The sequence below is a fragment of the Hemiscyllium ocellatum genome, chromosome 1 (assembly GCF_020745735.1).
Source record: "Hemiscyllium ocellatum isolate sHemOce1 chromosome 1, sHemOce1.pat.X.cur, whole genome shotgun sequence".
Taxonomy (NCBI): domain Eukaryota; kingdom Metazoa; phylum Chordata; class Chondrichthyes; order Orectolobiformes; family Hemiscylliidae; genus Hemiscyllium; species Hemiscyllium ocellatum.
Genome location: NC_083401.1, coordinates 134,488,019 through 134,504,285, shown reverse-complemented (window position 1 = coordinate 134,504,285; position 16,267 = coordinate 134,488,019). Strand labels below are relative to the sequence as shown.

The following is a 16,267-nucleotide window of genomic DNA, read 5'->3' as shown; positions in this document are numbered from 1 at the left end:
GAGCCCACATCTTAAGGATGATGCATGAAAATATAAAATCGTGAAGGTCACTGGAATGTGCGCGAAACTGGTTGGTATTAGTCAGCAAACCTTCAAAGAGGATCCAGCAGGCAGGACTAGGATAATTTACAGTCAAAATCCTGAAGCTAGGGCTGGCCTGGCACCTTCTGGTCAACTCAAAAGTTAGGCACTTAGCACAATTAAAAGGTGGAGCTACAATGTCACGTGATTAGGAAAAGTATGTAAACCTTCGTAAAACTATGTTAGGAGAGCATTCATTATTCCAGGTGAGTGTCTCCCAGTTAATTGTAATAAAGCTGCGTTTTACTTTAAAGCTATCCAGATTCCTCGTGGGCATTTTGGAACTGTGGAAAAAAAAAGTGACAAACTCCAGTCCAAACAAGATTCTCAAACTTAAATTCTGCAGTTATGAGGTGAAAACTGACAAAGGTTGATTGGATGAATAAGGAAACACAGCAGTAAATTACCAGCAAGAAACAAATCCAAAATGTGTTATCTGCTGCCCATCATTTTCAGAGGTTTCCAAAAAGGGTCAGAAGTTATCAGCAATTTCTTTTCTGTCAAAGACAGCCTACAACCAGTCTCTTTTTAAATATCCCCAAGTCACCGAAAAATATGTATTAAGGATTATATTATGATAATTCATCTAAGGCAGCTTTTTTTCTCTCAGCAACAATACTCCCAACATTCAATATTTGAATAATAAACCTTTCTAAAGACATGGACATGCAAACCATAAACCTACATTAAAATTAAGTTAATAGTTTCAAGACTGTTTGGAAGGGTGGGAGGGACAAAAGTGTCAGATTATAGAATCCTTACAGTGTAGAAGGAGACCATTAGGCCTATCAAGTCTATACCAACCCTCCAAAAAGCATCCCACCCAGAATCAGCCCCTTACCCTAGCCCTGTAACCCTACTTTTATCATGGCTAAACCACCTAAACTGCACACCTTTGGGATAGGGGAGGAAACAGGAGCATCCAGAGGAAACCCACACTAACATGGGGAGAATGTGCAAACTCCACACACACAGTGACCCGTGACTGGAATTGAACCTGGCCCCTGGTGCTGAGGCAGCAGTGCTAACCACCATGCCATTCCTTTCAGATCCTGACTGTCAAGACTACAAATTAGCTGATAACCCATTAAATAGGGTAGGTCACCTGGCTAAGTAACTTTGTCATCTGCCCACCGCCCTTGCCATCTACCTCCCGAGGCAGTGCACACAATTTCACCTAGCTGGCCTCTCCCTGGAACAACAATAATGTGGGGATGCCTCCTTAACAAAGATAAGGAAAGAACGTCATTGACCTATGCTCCCTTTTCCTTCATAAAGTCGTGGCTTAAATTCATCAAGTCCCACTATTTGACAGGAGACCCAAAACAGACATTAGCTACTTTAATTTATATTTGAGGTCTAAAGTCTGATTTAAGTGGCTATCAGCAATCCCTCAGCAGTGCCCTGTTCCAATACTGGCTTTTGGTGTTTTGTGGCTGTGGAACTTGAAAGTGGTCACCATTCAACCGCCCAGTCTAATCTACTCCAATGCATCACAAGCAGATTTACTTACGTCCAGCACATACAGAAGATGGTTCCACATGCAAAACCTCAGTACATGACTTCTTTAAAATCTAAAATTGAAATTTAAGAAAGAGTGAGTCAATACACATAAAATAAATCATTGAAGGTTAACATTACTGTCATTTATTTCAAGATACATGCATTTCATTGTTTAACCTTATTGTGGGATAATAATTTAAGAGCACGTATGCAGCAATGTCTTTTACTTTCACACTTTCCTTCTTTGAAATGAGCCTTAAAAGACATCTGACAATCAATTTAATTTCTCTTTACGGGCCTCAGTGGCAAACTTCTGTTGAAAATGCCTTAAGTTGTACGAATACATTAGAGATACTGTGAATTGCAAGTAATTATTGTTAAAAGAACCAAATTGTCAAGACAGATGGAAGGACAAAGACAGAAGATAAAGTACAACTGACTTCACAATGAAGCCTATACTGTTACAATTACACAGTAAATCATGTTCCATGCCTATGATAGTATTTATTGGGGTGAAGAGAATCTCACATGCCAGTCAGAGTCCATACCACCTCTGTTAAGGAAGACCTACAAGCCATAGGGAAATGCTCAGTCAGACAGTAAGAAATAACTTTGGCTTCTTGCCAGTGCTCCCCCTACTGCCCAGACCCGCATTCCAGACCAACAGTTAAATTGTACCCATCAGAGACTCACTGTTATATTTAGCTATACCCATAAAGATTATCAGACACTGAATTGACTGAGCTATTTTAGAAATAGGTTAACCATTTCACTTTTCACTGGCCCTCTGTGCCAAAATCTTCAAACTTCTCTCAAGTCTGACAAAATGGAATCTATGATCTTGTTGCATAAATTGGGAAGCAAGATGAAATTCAGTAATGACAAAAAGTATTCTTGTTCTATAATACTAAATGTTTACCTGTACAGTGATAATTTCTGAATCCCAAAGCAAAACCAACATTTAAATTTAAAGCACAGGAGCTTCTGGACTTATTCACTGCCAGAGTGGTGTAATCATTTTCAGTTTGAGGGCCTGACGAACCAATGATCAGCCTAGTCATGACTCTTTAACTCAATCATGGAATTAGCTAACTGTTTGGACATGACCAACCAATCAGGGAGACCATACCAAATGTCACATCCATTCTGGTGAAGGGAGGATTTCTAATCGAAGGAACTATACTGTGGGTTACCAAGGGCTGCCAGCTCATGAGTTCTTGAGGGCCACAGCAATTGTATGAATGAAGAGAAGACTGGACTCTAGGTCTCTCACTCTTACCTGGATATCCTGCTACAAGATTTAAGGGGCTACGGTGAGGTAACTATTCAGAAGGTGAGGAGTAGGATGGCAACTTTTCCAGGCAAGCAGGCATACATGGTACTGACGGAGAGTAGCAGCACTGGAATTCTGGTCCTTTCAAGCTGTGGATAATGCACCAAGGACGCAGGACCTCAGGGGCATGAGGAAGGTGAGTGCCATTATGCTTTCAGTTGTCACATGTCACTTTCTGTCTTCCCCCAACATCCTGTTGCACAGATCTCTCTGGGCCAACACATCTCACAGCTCCATGTACTTCTCTCCAGCTACATGACTCACTCATCCACGCAGGAAACATATCCATCAACACTCATCATGTAACCCATTTACAACCAGCCATTTTACACAAATGTTGTCATTTCATTCTCCTATTTACACAAATCACTGCAAATGGTCATAACTCTTGTCTCCCTTTGCAGGAGAAGCAAGAACATAACTTTGGGAAGAGGCAGTTGAGGGAGCCAGTCAAAAACTGGCAACTTTACGGCAAAGGACAATGTGTGTTCATCTGCTCCTCCAGGAAGGGGCTCAGTTGTAGACGTCAGCAATGAGCTGCCCTGTGAACCTGAACCTTCAGAGGCACTGTTCAGCACAAAAACATGCAGCACGTCCTCAACAGAGCTGGTCTTCGGGCTGTAAGGTCTGTCCTGGGGGCAGGACTGGGGGTCTTGTCACCTCTGCCAAGTCAGTGATAGGTTGGGAACAAGTTGTCAGGCTGCAGAATTCCAAAAATGAAAGTAAAAACAATTAAAACAAAATAAAACAGTCCTCCAGTAGCTTTATATTCCTCACTTGACAGATCAAAGAGCCCGCCCGCTCCAAATCTATGTTTCTATTTTCTAAGTTTTATCTTCAGCTGGACCCCACACAAACCCAGATGACTTAGGGATCTTGACTTAACAGTTTCAGGAGGTTTAAATCCACATAAGCCCACAATCTTGTTTTTTCCTTTTCCCATAAGAAAATCCCACAAAGCTTTTTAATTTAATCCTTCAGTGCACACACTGTTTTGGTAGCAGTTCATATCTCGCCACTTTAATTCACTTAAAACTTTCCCCTAAAGCTGGAAGCCCCTAATGGCGTCTGTGCTGACATGATTGGGCAGGGATCAGGGCAAATTCTTATTTGCTGAAGTTGCCTGCTTCCTGTCCCAGCTAGTACAGCAGTTGAAATCTCTGATAGACCAACAGAACACACTGAAGAAATTCAGCAGCACTGGAAACAGCTGTTGCAAGAAAAACAAAGTGAATATGACTCTCCTTTGACTCTGAAATCTCTGGTTGAAAACCTTTTACATTTCCCTGCAGGCTATATACATTTATGCAATGCATGTCTATTTAAAACCTCATTATTATTGCAAATCCGCTCCAGAATGCTGCTTGTAATAGGAAATCCTTCTCATTTCCTGCTTTCATCAGTCACACTTGCAGTCCACTAACCTCAGCAATTGCAAATAGCTGTTAACAGTGATCAAATGGATGGCACCATGGCTCAGTGTTTAGCACTGCTGCCCACTGCCAGGATCTGGGTTCAATTCCATCCTTGCGACTGTCTGTGTGGAGTTTCCATATTCTCCTCATGTCTGTATGGGTTTACTCCGGTTTCCTCCAGCAATCTGAAGATGTGCAGATGTTGATTGGTTATGCTAAATTGCCCATAGTGTCCAGGGATACACAGGCTAGGTGGAATTAGCCTTGGGAAATGCTGGATCATAGAGATAGGGTGGGGGGGTGGGTCTGGTTGGGATATTATTTGGAGGGTTGATATGGACTCAATCGGCTGAATGGCCTGCTTCCACGCTGTCGGGATTGTACGAAATGTTGGAATGCATTTACCAGCAGCATTAGCAACTCTTCCAACGGTGTCACCCTTGGAAGGTCTGCAATGTGTGTTCTTTTCAGTGGGTGAAGCATGATTTTCCACTCCGTGAGATGGCGAGAGTGATACTGAGGAATGCTGAGAACAAGGTGGTCACACATGACGATGAGAAGGAATTTCCTCTCTTGGAAGGTCGTGAATCTGTGGAATTCTTTCTCACAGCAGACGGTTAAGGCTGAAACATTAACTATGTTCGATACTGAAATAAACATTTTTAATCAGTAAGGGAATCGAGGATTGGAGGTGAGGAGGTAAATGCAGGAAATTGGAGTAGATCTTGATCAGATCCACCATGATCTCGTTGAGTGATGGTGCAGATTCACTGGGCTCCATGACTTGGGTGACAAGCCAATAATCAAACTCTTTCTTTCCTTTCATGGCAAGATCACTTTATCAACATAGAGTAGTGAGAAGCCTAGATGCATATATTTGCATCTCATTCATTACCTTGCTCACCAGAATTAACTTCCAGAAGCCAAAAAGACCACAAGATCTTCATATTACATAAACTAAGCGCACACCCTGGTGATGTTAGCCTCAGCCTCAGGCCTGGTGGGAACACAGCTTTCACTATCTTTATTGATATGTTTGCAATGTTCCTTCTGTTCAGGTTCAATGGAGCCACTGCAACAACAGTGGGCACCTCCCTAAATTATGATGGACTATTGCTCCATCCAACTGGGCAATGACAATGCACCAACATCAGCTTTACAGGTGGCACTTCAGCTCAGAAAGCAAGGCAAGCTGCTTACATCTAAAGGGAAGCATAAACAGAGAAGACAAGGCAGGAGCATATGGCTGCAAATGAGAAAGGTAGGACACATGCTGCTGTGCGGCACACTACATCAGAGGCAGTGCATGTGACAGCAGTTTTCATTGTAGATCACACTGCATGGGTTTAGAAAGCATAGCAATGTGTATAGGGGGGCATGGTTAGTGGGTTAAGGTTGGATTCCAGTCATTCCGAGGGCTTGTGAAAGGTAGTCTGAGGATTGGGCCATTTCTAGTCTGGAGGTGATGGCACAATCTGTCAGTCAGGCAGTTAGTGCAACACTGTATGTATCTGCATCTCTTTAGTCTGGGGAATGAGGCACAGTCAATCCAGCAGTCAAGCAAAATCAGTCAGAGTCATCACATAAATTCAGTCTGGAGGAACAGTGTTGGACCCTGGTCAGACAGGCTGTTCTATAAAGTTTCTCCAGGGGTCAGGTCACATTCGGTCAGGAATTGGGTCATCCATAATCCAGGATCAGATCATTGCGCTGTCAAGGCTGCATGCGGTTGAAGACTGGGGATCAATCATATTGTACTTGGTAGTTGACTGAATGATAGTCTTCATGAGGCAATCAAATATCATAGGCTGGGGTCTAATAGGAGAAGACTGAGGATTGGATGGTCTCAAATAGGGATCAAGTTAAATCATGGTTACATTGTCTTGGTATTAGTGGGGAGCAGGGCATCAGTAACTTGAAAGACCAGCGTTTTGGGTATAAAATGGTAACATTTACAGTCACTTAATTGATTCAACTGAAACAAGGGAGAGGGGCACATGGAGCTCTATACATGAGGGGACAAGAAGAATATAAGTTATTTCAAGAGGCACAGAAAGAGCCCGCAGGTCACTGCTGTGAACCCGTGGCTAAACTTCATTGTCAATTTCAAAAATCAGCTACACAAATAACCTTTGATATCAACAAAGCAGCATCCAAAGTGGGTGGGATCCTCAGTAACACGTGTTTTACAAGAGGGGTCAGCATTCAAGGCTGGAATGCGAGATCACCTAAAGGACTACTCCAGTAATCAGGAGAGTTTTTTTAGTTTGCAGGCAAATCTTTCATTTCCACACTGCTGCCTCCAAATTAAGCTGTGGAGTTTGCTTTGATCGGTAGTATAAAATTGATTAATAACAGCCTTATCTTGCAGTTTTCTGATCTGTCAACTTCTTGTGAAAACAATTCTTTGTTGAGCAGAGAATTACTTATTATCCTTTCAGTATTAATACTGGTCAAATGTAGGAGAATCAGTGCCACTAATTGTTTGGGGAGGGGGGTGAAAAAGGGTCTCTGTGATGTCCACGATATTAAACATACCTAAGGCGATATGCATTTCAATATCTGAGCCGCATTTAAAAAGATTGTCTTGAGTTGAGTGATGACACATTGTTATACACCTGCCTTCAATTCACAGTTTAACAGAATCACACAATTGCTAATTCCACCCAATTCTGATCTCACACTGAATGAGAGTACAGTGTGCCCTGACTGACATCTTGCAGTCTCTGACGTCAACAAGAGTCAATGGAGCAAGACACAATCACTAAATACCCCATTAGCCTAGGCACACAGTCTTAAACACTGCAAGCCATCATATTACATCTACCATACCCTTTCACACAACAGGACAGGATGACTGAGCTCATTTACTAGGGTTGAGGGGTTTTGCAGATGGCCTCTTTGCAAGTGTTTCATTTCAAATCCACATGAACACATTATTGTACTCTCTTATATGAGTTCAGGATTCTTGAAGTGCATGGGAAGGGCTCCTGTCAGGCATGAAGGTAATCCTGCAGCACTACGTGCTTCAAGCTCCTGTGAGGTTGGTGACAAGGAGCGTTCCTCCCAACAAATGCAGCAAGGCAGAATCCAATGGAGTGCACTCTGTGTGAACCTTGGCAAGGTATAACACTGCTGTCTGTAAGAACGTAACCTGAAGCTTGAGGAGGCTGTTAGGGATGAAGCATCCCTTTCTGAGGCTCTGCACTTTCACTCACTGTTTTCACAGTTCTGTAGCAAGTTCAGGGAGCACGGCAGAGATCAAGCCAATAATTCTTCGTGTGGTCCTAATACTGCAAAGGAGATGGTACAAAAGAGAGCAGAGACAACCCTATCTGCTACAACAATGTAAAAAGCTGTCACCAACTGGCACTCCGTTTCCAGACGGTAAGCCCATAGGGTGAGAACCGTCACACAGGAGGGGGAGAGCTCAGCATGGAATCGAGTGTTCAGGCTATCTGCAAATGAGTGAGAGAGAGCAGGGCATTTCCCCAGTCATCAAGTCATGCCTATGCCAACTGCTTCTGCCACAAGGACTGGATAGCATTCCCATTCCAGTAAACCTGAAAGTGAAAGTAATCCTTGAGTTTTTTGCCAGTGGATCATTTCGGGGAGTAGCTGGAGCTCTGGTACTTTACTGTCCTCAGCTTAAAAGCGCATCTTGGAAATCACTGGTGTTTGCCTCACAAAAGCCCACCAATTCATCTCGTTCTCTCTTGATGCAGGGCATCAGGAATATTAGGCTTTGCTCTGATAATTGGTTTCCCACTGGTTCAAGGTGCAAATTAATTGCACAGAGATAGCCAATGAGATCACTTTATAATGAACCTGATGTCTATGTCAATGGGAAAGAATTCTACTCCTTTAATGTCACAAAGACCACATAAAGCACGTTCATATACTGTAAGAGTCACAGGTCCTTGCAGTCCTCTGCCCATACAACAGTGGTTGTCTGGTGACAACGGGTGCCCTCACCACACTTGACCAATAACACCCGTAGGAAATTCTGAGACTTCCACCAGGAGTCACAACGCTGCCCATACTTCACTCAGAGGCATTATAGAACAGATCCTAGACCTCCTCAAGGTGACATTCCAATGCCTGAACCAGTCAGGAGGTACCTGGCAGTATATCCAAGGAAGTATGCCTGTGTCAGAGTGATGTGCTATGCCCTCCACCATCTCAGTCACCAAAGGGTGGTTTTTTTGGCTGAGGAAGAGATGCTGGTTTGAGAGAAACACTGAGTAGGAAGATGAAGGTGAGGATCCTGAGATGGGCCAGGAAGACAGTCAAAGAGAAGAGAAGGGCGATTGTTCCCCAAGCCCTAAAGTCCAGAGAAAACTTTGCAGCCACATACTTCCAGGATGGCTGCACTATTTGAGAAATTTTCGGTTCCTGGAATTATTTAATTTGCGTGGTGGGTTGTCAGCCCTCTGCTTGCTTTATTCCAAAGTCCCCAATGATTGACTTGTCTATCTATTTGATTTGCCAATGTAATAAAATGTGCTTTTTTTTCCCCCTTTCTTATGTCTTCCCCTCTATTAAAGCTAAAGAGAGTGAGCAAGCCTTGCCATGGTCCAATATTTAGCACTACACCAGCTATGATACAGTGATACACCGCCTCATGTTCCTGGCAGAGTCAAAATGGTTTTGTGAAAAAGAAATCATGTTTGACTGATCTATTGGAGTTCTTTGAAGAAGTAATCCGCAACACAGATAAAGTGGAAACAAGTTAATATATTGTTGCACCATTTCCAGAAGGTAGTTGACAATGTGACAAATCAAAGATTACAATGCAAAATTAGAGTTCAAGGTGTTGGCAGTAACATATTAGTATCAATAGAGAATTGGTTGGTTAATAGTAAACAGAGGTGGGTGTAAATAGGTCATTTTCTGATTAGCAGGATGTGACAAATGATGTGTCGCAGGGATCAGTATGTGGGTGTCAATAACTTATCATCTGGAACAATTACTTGTAAAGAGGAACTAAACGTATGGTTGTGAAATTTGCTTATGATGCAAAACTAGATAGGAAAGTATGTTGTGAAGGGGACTTAATCTATCTATATTGCTTTGCAGTTTCCTTAAGTGAGTGGACAAAATTTGGCAAATACAGTATGATGTGCAAAAATGGGAACTTTTTTTCTGCTAAAGGAGACGTGAAAAAAGTTACACTCTATTGAAATGGAGTGAGTTGAAGAGCTCTGAGGTATAGGGGGATTTGGATGTACTTGTACATGAATCACAAAAGTTAATCTGCAGGTAATGCAAAGTGATATGAAAGGGAACTGGAATGCTGTAATTGATTGCGAGAGGAATGAAACATAAAAGCAGGAATGTTTTGCTGCATTTGTATAAAGCATTGGTGAGGCAACATCTTTAGTTGTGTGTGCAGTTTTGGTCACTTTATTTCAGACATGATGTTAATATTGTTATGGCTCTGTTCACCAAGCTGGAAATTTGTGTTGCAGATGTTTCATCCCCTGTCTAGGTGACATCCTCAGTGCTTGGGGGCCTCCTGTGATGTACTTCCGTGATCTTTCCTCAGGCATTTGTAGTGGTTTGAATCTGCCGCTTCTGGTTGTCAGTTCCAGCTGTCCGTTGCTTCCAGTTGTAGCTCAAACCACTACAAATGCCGGAGGAAAGATCACAGAAGCGCTTCACAGGAGGCTCCCAAGGACTGAGGATGTCACATAGACAGGGGACGAAACGTCGGCAACACAAATTCTCAGCTCGGCGAACAGAACCACAACAACGAGCACCCGAGCTACAAATCTTCTCACAAACTATGATGTTAATATGTTAGAAGTGGTTCAGAGAGGGCTCACTCAACTGATATCTGGCATTGGGAAGATTATCTAATGAGGAAAGGTTTGACATGATGCACCTGTATCCATTGAAGTTTTGAAGAATGAGATGTGATCTTATTGAAACGTACAATACCTTGAAATGACCTCTCTCTGAAAATGTTTTCACTTCTTTTCAGGAGAGGGTAGTGGAATATCCTGAGTATAAAATGACAACAGGGGTTTGTATCCACTGTTTCGGAGATATGGGATTTAATTTTCAGTTTTCCCAACTCTTCGGACAATTTCAGGAGTGAAATTCTGAATCATTGCCTTGCTGTTTGTCATTAACTTCTTCAACTTTAAAAACTTAATTTAAAATTTATACGTGGCCCTCCACTTCATAACAAGCATTCTTGGTTCGGAGTGATGTTTGTGACTGTCTTTATGTTTCAATCTTGCAATCGGCTGCCCTTTAAACATCCATTTGATCCCTCCTGCCTCATGGATTTGAACCAATGGTAACCACAGGGTTGTTTGATTCAATTATTCCTCTCATTGGAAAGAATTGTGTTTCCTGTTCCTGTGTGGATATTAAAATTATTAGTGCCAATTGATCCCTATGTTAACACTCCAGAAGCTGTTTCCTTCCTTGATTTTGCCAAGAAAGTGACTTGTCTACTTTCTTGTTTCTCTTTCAAGGGTTTCCCCCTCTGTTTGCGGTTTAAAAACACATGGAAATGATGCACCATTTTTAAATGACAGTCTGCAGTTCAGACAGAACACTTTGCCCCAGTGTACTTTCTGCCTGCTGCAAGCTGGATGCTGTAAAATGGGCATTCAGTACACTGTCTTCAACTTCCCTGGTTTCTGTCTGAATGCACTTTTGGTTTTGCACCCCAAACAAAAAAAAGCTTCAAATATTGTTCCCCATGGGATTTTTCTGTCTCAAAACTCAATACTGTGTTCTTATCTCACCCTATGTGGCCAGCTGTACAGCCTTAATCCTCATTATGTCTGCCTTCGACTGTAGTGAGTCCAAAAGGGGTTCTTCCAAAACACCCAAACTACTATTCCGTGCAAGATAAAACTGTTCTTTTAACATTCTGTAATCACAATTGTCTGCCAATTGGTAAAGGTCATTTAATAGCCAAGTCTATGCTTTATGCCACACATGTTTCCTTTGATTAAATTTTGCTTGTTGAATTGTAATGTTGCATTCAGCACGAAAATATGAGTCAGTAGTTCTGGTTCCATTCTTGTAAGAGGCAGTGTGTTCATTCACCCCTTGCCTTGCCAGCACATCATCCACAATACGACCAGCTGTGTCTAGTACTTGGCCTGCTCTTTGTTCGGCATTCATGACCAAACCGGAAACATTTCTCCAACAAGAAAAGTGATATTTGCCATTTTTCTGCTGCATGGATTTGGAAGTGGCAAACTGGGAATGCATTGCAAGCCCTGATTGGAGACTTTGTTCCCATGCTGTGTTTTTGTTAGTTGCTTTGTTTGTCAAAGGTTTCTGTCTGCTCTCTCTGATCACGAGAGTTGTCCTCATTGGTTTCACCCACTGCTCGGACTTGCTGCTGGGTGTAGCTTCAGGATCTTTCCCGCTGTTCAGAATTCTCCTGGATCCCTTCAGCATTGCCACCATGTGTTATCATCACGTGGTGTCTTACAGGATTTGAGCAAAGTACTTCTCCATGATAGACAAGGTTTTTAGACCCTTGGAGCTGAAAATGTGTTGCTGGAAAAGCGCAGCAGGTCAGGCAGCATCCAAGGAACAGGAAATTCGATGTTTCGGGCATAAGCCCTTCATCAGGAATGAGGAGAGTGTGCCAGGCAGGCTAAGATAAAAGGTAGGGAGGAGGGACTTGGGGGAGGGGTGATGGAGATGTGATAGGTGGAAGGAGGTCAAGGTGAGGGTTGTAGGCCAGAGTGGGGTAGGGGTGGAGAGGTCAGGAAGAAGATTGCAGGTTAGGAGGGCGGTGCTGAGTTTGAGGGATTCAACTGAGACAGGGTGGGGGGAGGGGAAATGAGGAAACTGGAGAAATCTGAGTTGAACTCAGATTTCTCCAGTTTCCTCTTTTACATCCCCCACCCCCCACCACCACCACCTTGTCTCAGTTGAATCCCTCGAACTCAGCACCGCCCTCCTAACCTGCAATCTTCTTCCTGACCTCTCCGCCCCCACCCCACTCCGGCCTATCACCCTCACCTTGACCTCCTTCCACCTACCACATCTCCATCGCCCCTCCCCCAAGTCCCTCCTCCCTACCTTTTATCTTAGCCTGCTGGACACACTTTCCTCATTCCAAATGAAGGGCTTATGCCCGAAACGTCGATTTTCCTGCTCCTTGGATGCTGCCTGACCAGCTGTGCTTTTCCAGCACCACTCTAATCTAGACTCTGATTTCCAGCATCTGCAGTCCTCACTTTTGCCTTTAGACCCTTGCAGCCTTCTAGCTTCTTCTCTACACTACCCTCATGAATTTTAGATACAATACCCAGGCACGGAATCTTTCAGCCAATGGAAATTGCACAAGGAGAAATCATGGCAAAGTTGGCTCATCACAGGCAGAGGACAATGTTAGCGGGTGTTTTCCAGTTACTAAATAGAAATTCTAATCTGAGTCATACCACTCAGCTGTGGAGCACTGTTACCAAGATTCACCTCTTGCTCTGTAGACTTGATGGCAAAATCTAGACTGACAAATCAATGCAGTACTAAAGCTGCACTGTTGGAAGTGCCACCTTTTGGATTACATACTGACTAGAGGCCACAGCCTATCAGAGAGCTGAGGCATTCTCCTCAGGGCCCTGGCCAGTATTTATCCTTCACTCGCCTGAACTAAACCGATTATCTGATGATGTATCTCATTCCTGTTTGAGAAAGTTTATTGTGTGCAAATCGTCTGTCACATTTCCTGTATTTCAACATTGACTGTACTTAAATTATTTTATGAAAAGTTAACTGCTCTGTGAAGTCCTGTAGTCGTAAAAGACTTGATGGAATTGCAAGTCTGCATTTTTGCAAACGCAATTGAGGGTTGACAATTCTGTAAAACAGAGATAGAAAAGCAGTGGAAATCAACCTCGAGTGCACCCAAGCAACGGCTAGAGGTATACAGAAAATCTCTAGAAGTAATCAACACAAATAACATTTCGTGTTGTTGCTCTCACCCTTGTGTTGTAGGCTGAGCATTCTGAGACTTTTCATCTCCAAAATGTATCACCCATTTTAACAAACTTACTAGTGATACAACTCATCTGCAACAACTACTTTAATTTGCATACAGACTATTTTGCAAACCAGCCCTTTCCAATCCATTACTTTCACACAAGGGATTGTTCTATAGCACACACCTACTTATACTATATAAACTCTCTCTTGGAATTTATTAACCAGGCTGCTGGAGTTTATATAATGAAAATTTCCACTGTTAGATTTCAGACACCAATGAAATATCTGAGACATAAAGCTGTCAGTTTGACCAAATGCAGTGCTGATCAAGATAATATACTTGTTTTAGAATAACACAATGCATTTTTTAACTCTGCTAGAGCAGCTTAGACCATCAAACCTATAGTGCATTATATTAAGCCATCTGACAAATTTTGTGATGCTTCACAAGCTTTATGTTGATCGAATTCCTTTAAATACAAATTCATTGCCTCATTTTACCAGGACGTTACTTTAATCAAAAGTAACTACATTTTAATTCATCTCACTCTCAGCAAAGAAATTGCACATCTCAAAATAGACATGACCAGAGAGCTAACCAGGCTGGCACGGCTTAAAAAAAACCCACAAAATAAATCCATACAAACTCCAGATTTATTTTAGTGAAAATCAACTGCCAAATACATTACATATTTATAGAAACAAGTCTCCAAAATGAGAAGCACTTTAGTTGGCTTCGGCACATTGTTCCACTGTTGAGGTGAAACCTCAAGTCAGATTAGTTTATTAAACTGAGTTAAAAGGCTCCAAATGCTCTAAATATTCAGCAGACTAAGGAGACAGGATCAGAGTTAACAGCAGAATTTTCCCAGATAAGTGGAGCCAGGTATCGGTGTGTGCAGACTGGTAAAAATCCCCGAACATGTCAGGTGTGGATCAGAACTTCATCCCTTTTTCAAGAATCCCCAGAGCAGGTTCCAGTTCCAGTTCTCGTTTCAGTTTCAGGGTCAATGTCAGCTGGATGCTCAGACTTTGAAGTGGCACATAGTTGAAGTAGGCATTTGCAAACTCCAGCTACTTAGTTTGCAATCATTTCATCATCCGTTTGTAATACAGTTGCAGTAAACATGAATAAAGTTCAAATTCTAGTGAAAGGCAATCTGCATCATGCCATTGATCCTTACAAATTGAAAATCGCCATTTCAATGATATTGAGATTAGTTGCAATGATTTAAATAGAAGTCATTGCTAACAAAAGATAATCCAATATTGATGCAATTTTCAAGGATGCTATTAGGAACCAGAGACCATTGCTGCATCATCGGTATTATAAGTGGCATCGTCACTGGTATAAAGTTATCAAGTTAACGATGGTGTGTCTTGAATTCAATGAAAAGTTGAATGATTACTCCGAGTCTGACTCTGGATAGCTCAGATATTAGTATTTTTTTGACACTGACTCCATTTCCTGAGGATAAGCAAGATGCAGTTCAGTGCAGGCCCTGAGGAATACAGGATTGGTAGACCATCCTCTCCCAGAGGTGACATCTGTTCTGAGCTTCTATGTTACTGATTCCCTCCAGGGAGTGGCAGGTGCCCTTTTTGGGAATCTCTCTGTTGTGCACCAACACATGCATCAGGACAGTGATGATGCCATTTGAGTAAGATTCAACTCCACATGAGGAGCTCAATGCTGAAGGCTGGGCAATAGGATTCAGGAAAGTAGCTGGCTTGCTGTAAGTACAGGGTGCCATCAACTGCTCACACATAGCCCTCAGAGGGCCATAGTACAACACTGCAGTGCTCATCAATAAGAAAGGCTTCCATTCCATTAGTGTTCAGGTGATCTGTGCATCCCACCCCATGACCACTTCCTGGAGGTGTGTACCCCCTACCCTGGCAGTTGCCATGACCCCTACATCCTGGTTCAATCTCATGTACTTGGTGTGTTTGAGGGTACAGATGCCTCATGAGGCTTGTTCTGGGGATCAGGAATACCACTGTGTCACACCGATGTGTGACTGATGTGGGAGGTCGATACGATTCTGCCCATACTGTAACCACCAGGGCCATGGGAGTACAGCAATGGTAGGGCCGGTGAAGATGTGGTTCTGTTGCTATGAGCCGTCAGATACAGAACCCTCCAAAATAATCCAGACGGGGTGTGCTTTCCTGGTGACTGTGCGCTACACAATTTGAGTAGGGAGCAAGATGACACCAAACAACAAAAGCAGGTGGCCTCTCAGAAGGAGACAAGGATATTGTTCATGACAGAACTCTGCTCTATTGAGCACTACAAGCCAATCAGGACCAGCTTCTTACCCAGTCCCAGTTAATGGGAGCTGGGTGCAGCAGACCATCATGGACTGTTAAATAGTTGTTGTTCATAATACCATATATGGTTTGCAATGTGGGGGTAAATGGTAGCCTTTGCTGACTTGGTTGCATTCACTTTTGCAGTCTGTACATAAAAGCCCATGTTTCGGATTGTCTGATTGTTTGTATTTCTCCAACTAGAAAATGACAAGCTACGGATATCTAGTCAGCACTGGAGACAGAGCAGCCTTGATGTGGAGACAATGTTTAGATAAGATGTAGCTAAGGTGAGAAACTGTGTGTTGTGTGGACATTAAGCTGTGTCAAAGAATGAGAGAATGGAATTGTATGTATGTACTAAGGTGTTGTCAGCCATGAGCTATATGCCATGGGCACAATGGCTTGTAGCTGCTGGGTCATGATGTTGCCAAAAAGGATCAACTTCAGATTACCAGTGTTTACCTGGATGCACAGCAGCCTTCCAAAATTGGCACAGCCACAAGGGTTTCTGGTTTTCTGGGAGATATTCTAAGTGGTAAGTAGTTCTGGCAACAGCACGTGGTAAGATGAGGATGTAATCAGACATGATGGATGCCACGGGGTGGAGTAAGACATTTCAAAGATGAGTTGGTAAGAAGTGGCAGACATA

At 42.7% G+C, this 16,267-nt stretch overlaps 1 protein-coding gene across 1 annotated transcript in view; it reads right to left on the bottom strand.

Moving 5' to 3' along the window:
* Nucleotides 1-16,267, bottom strand: part of antxr2a (ANTXR cell adhesion molecule 2a) — a 225,198-nt gene that overhangs the window by 152,993 nt on the left and 55,938 nt on the right. The window contains exon 8 of the mRNA XM_060826184.1: nt 1,595-1,655. Within this exon, the coding sequence (XP_060682167.1) occupies nt 1,595-1,655 (61 nt within the window). The remainder of the gene's footprint in view (nt 1-1,594; nt 1,656-16,267) is intronic.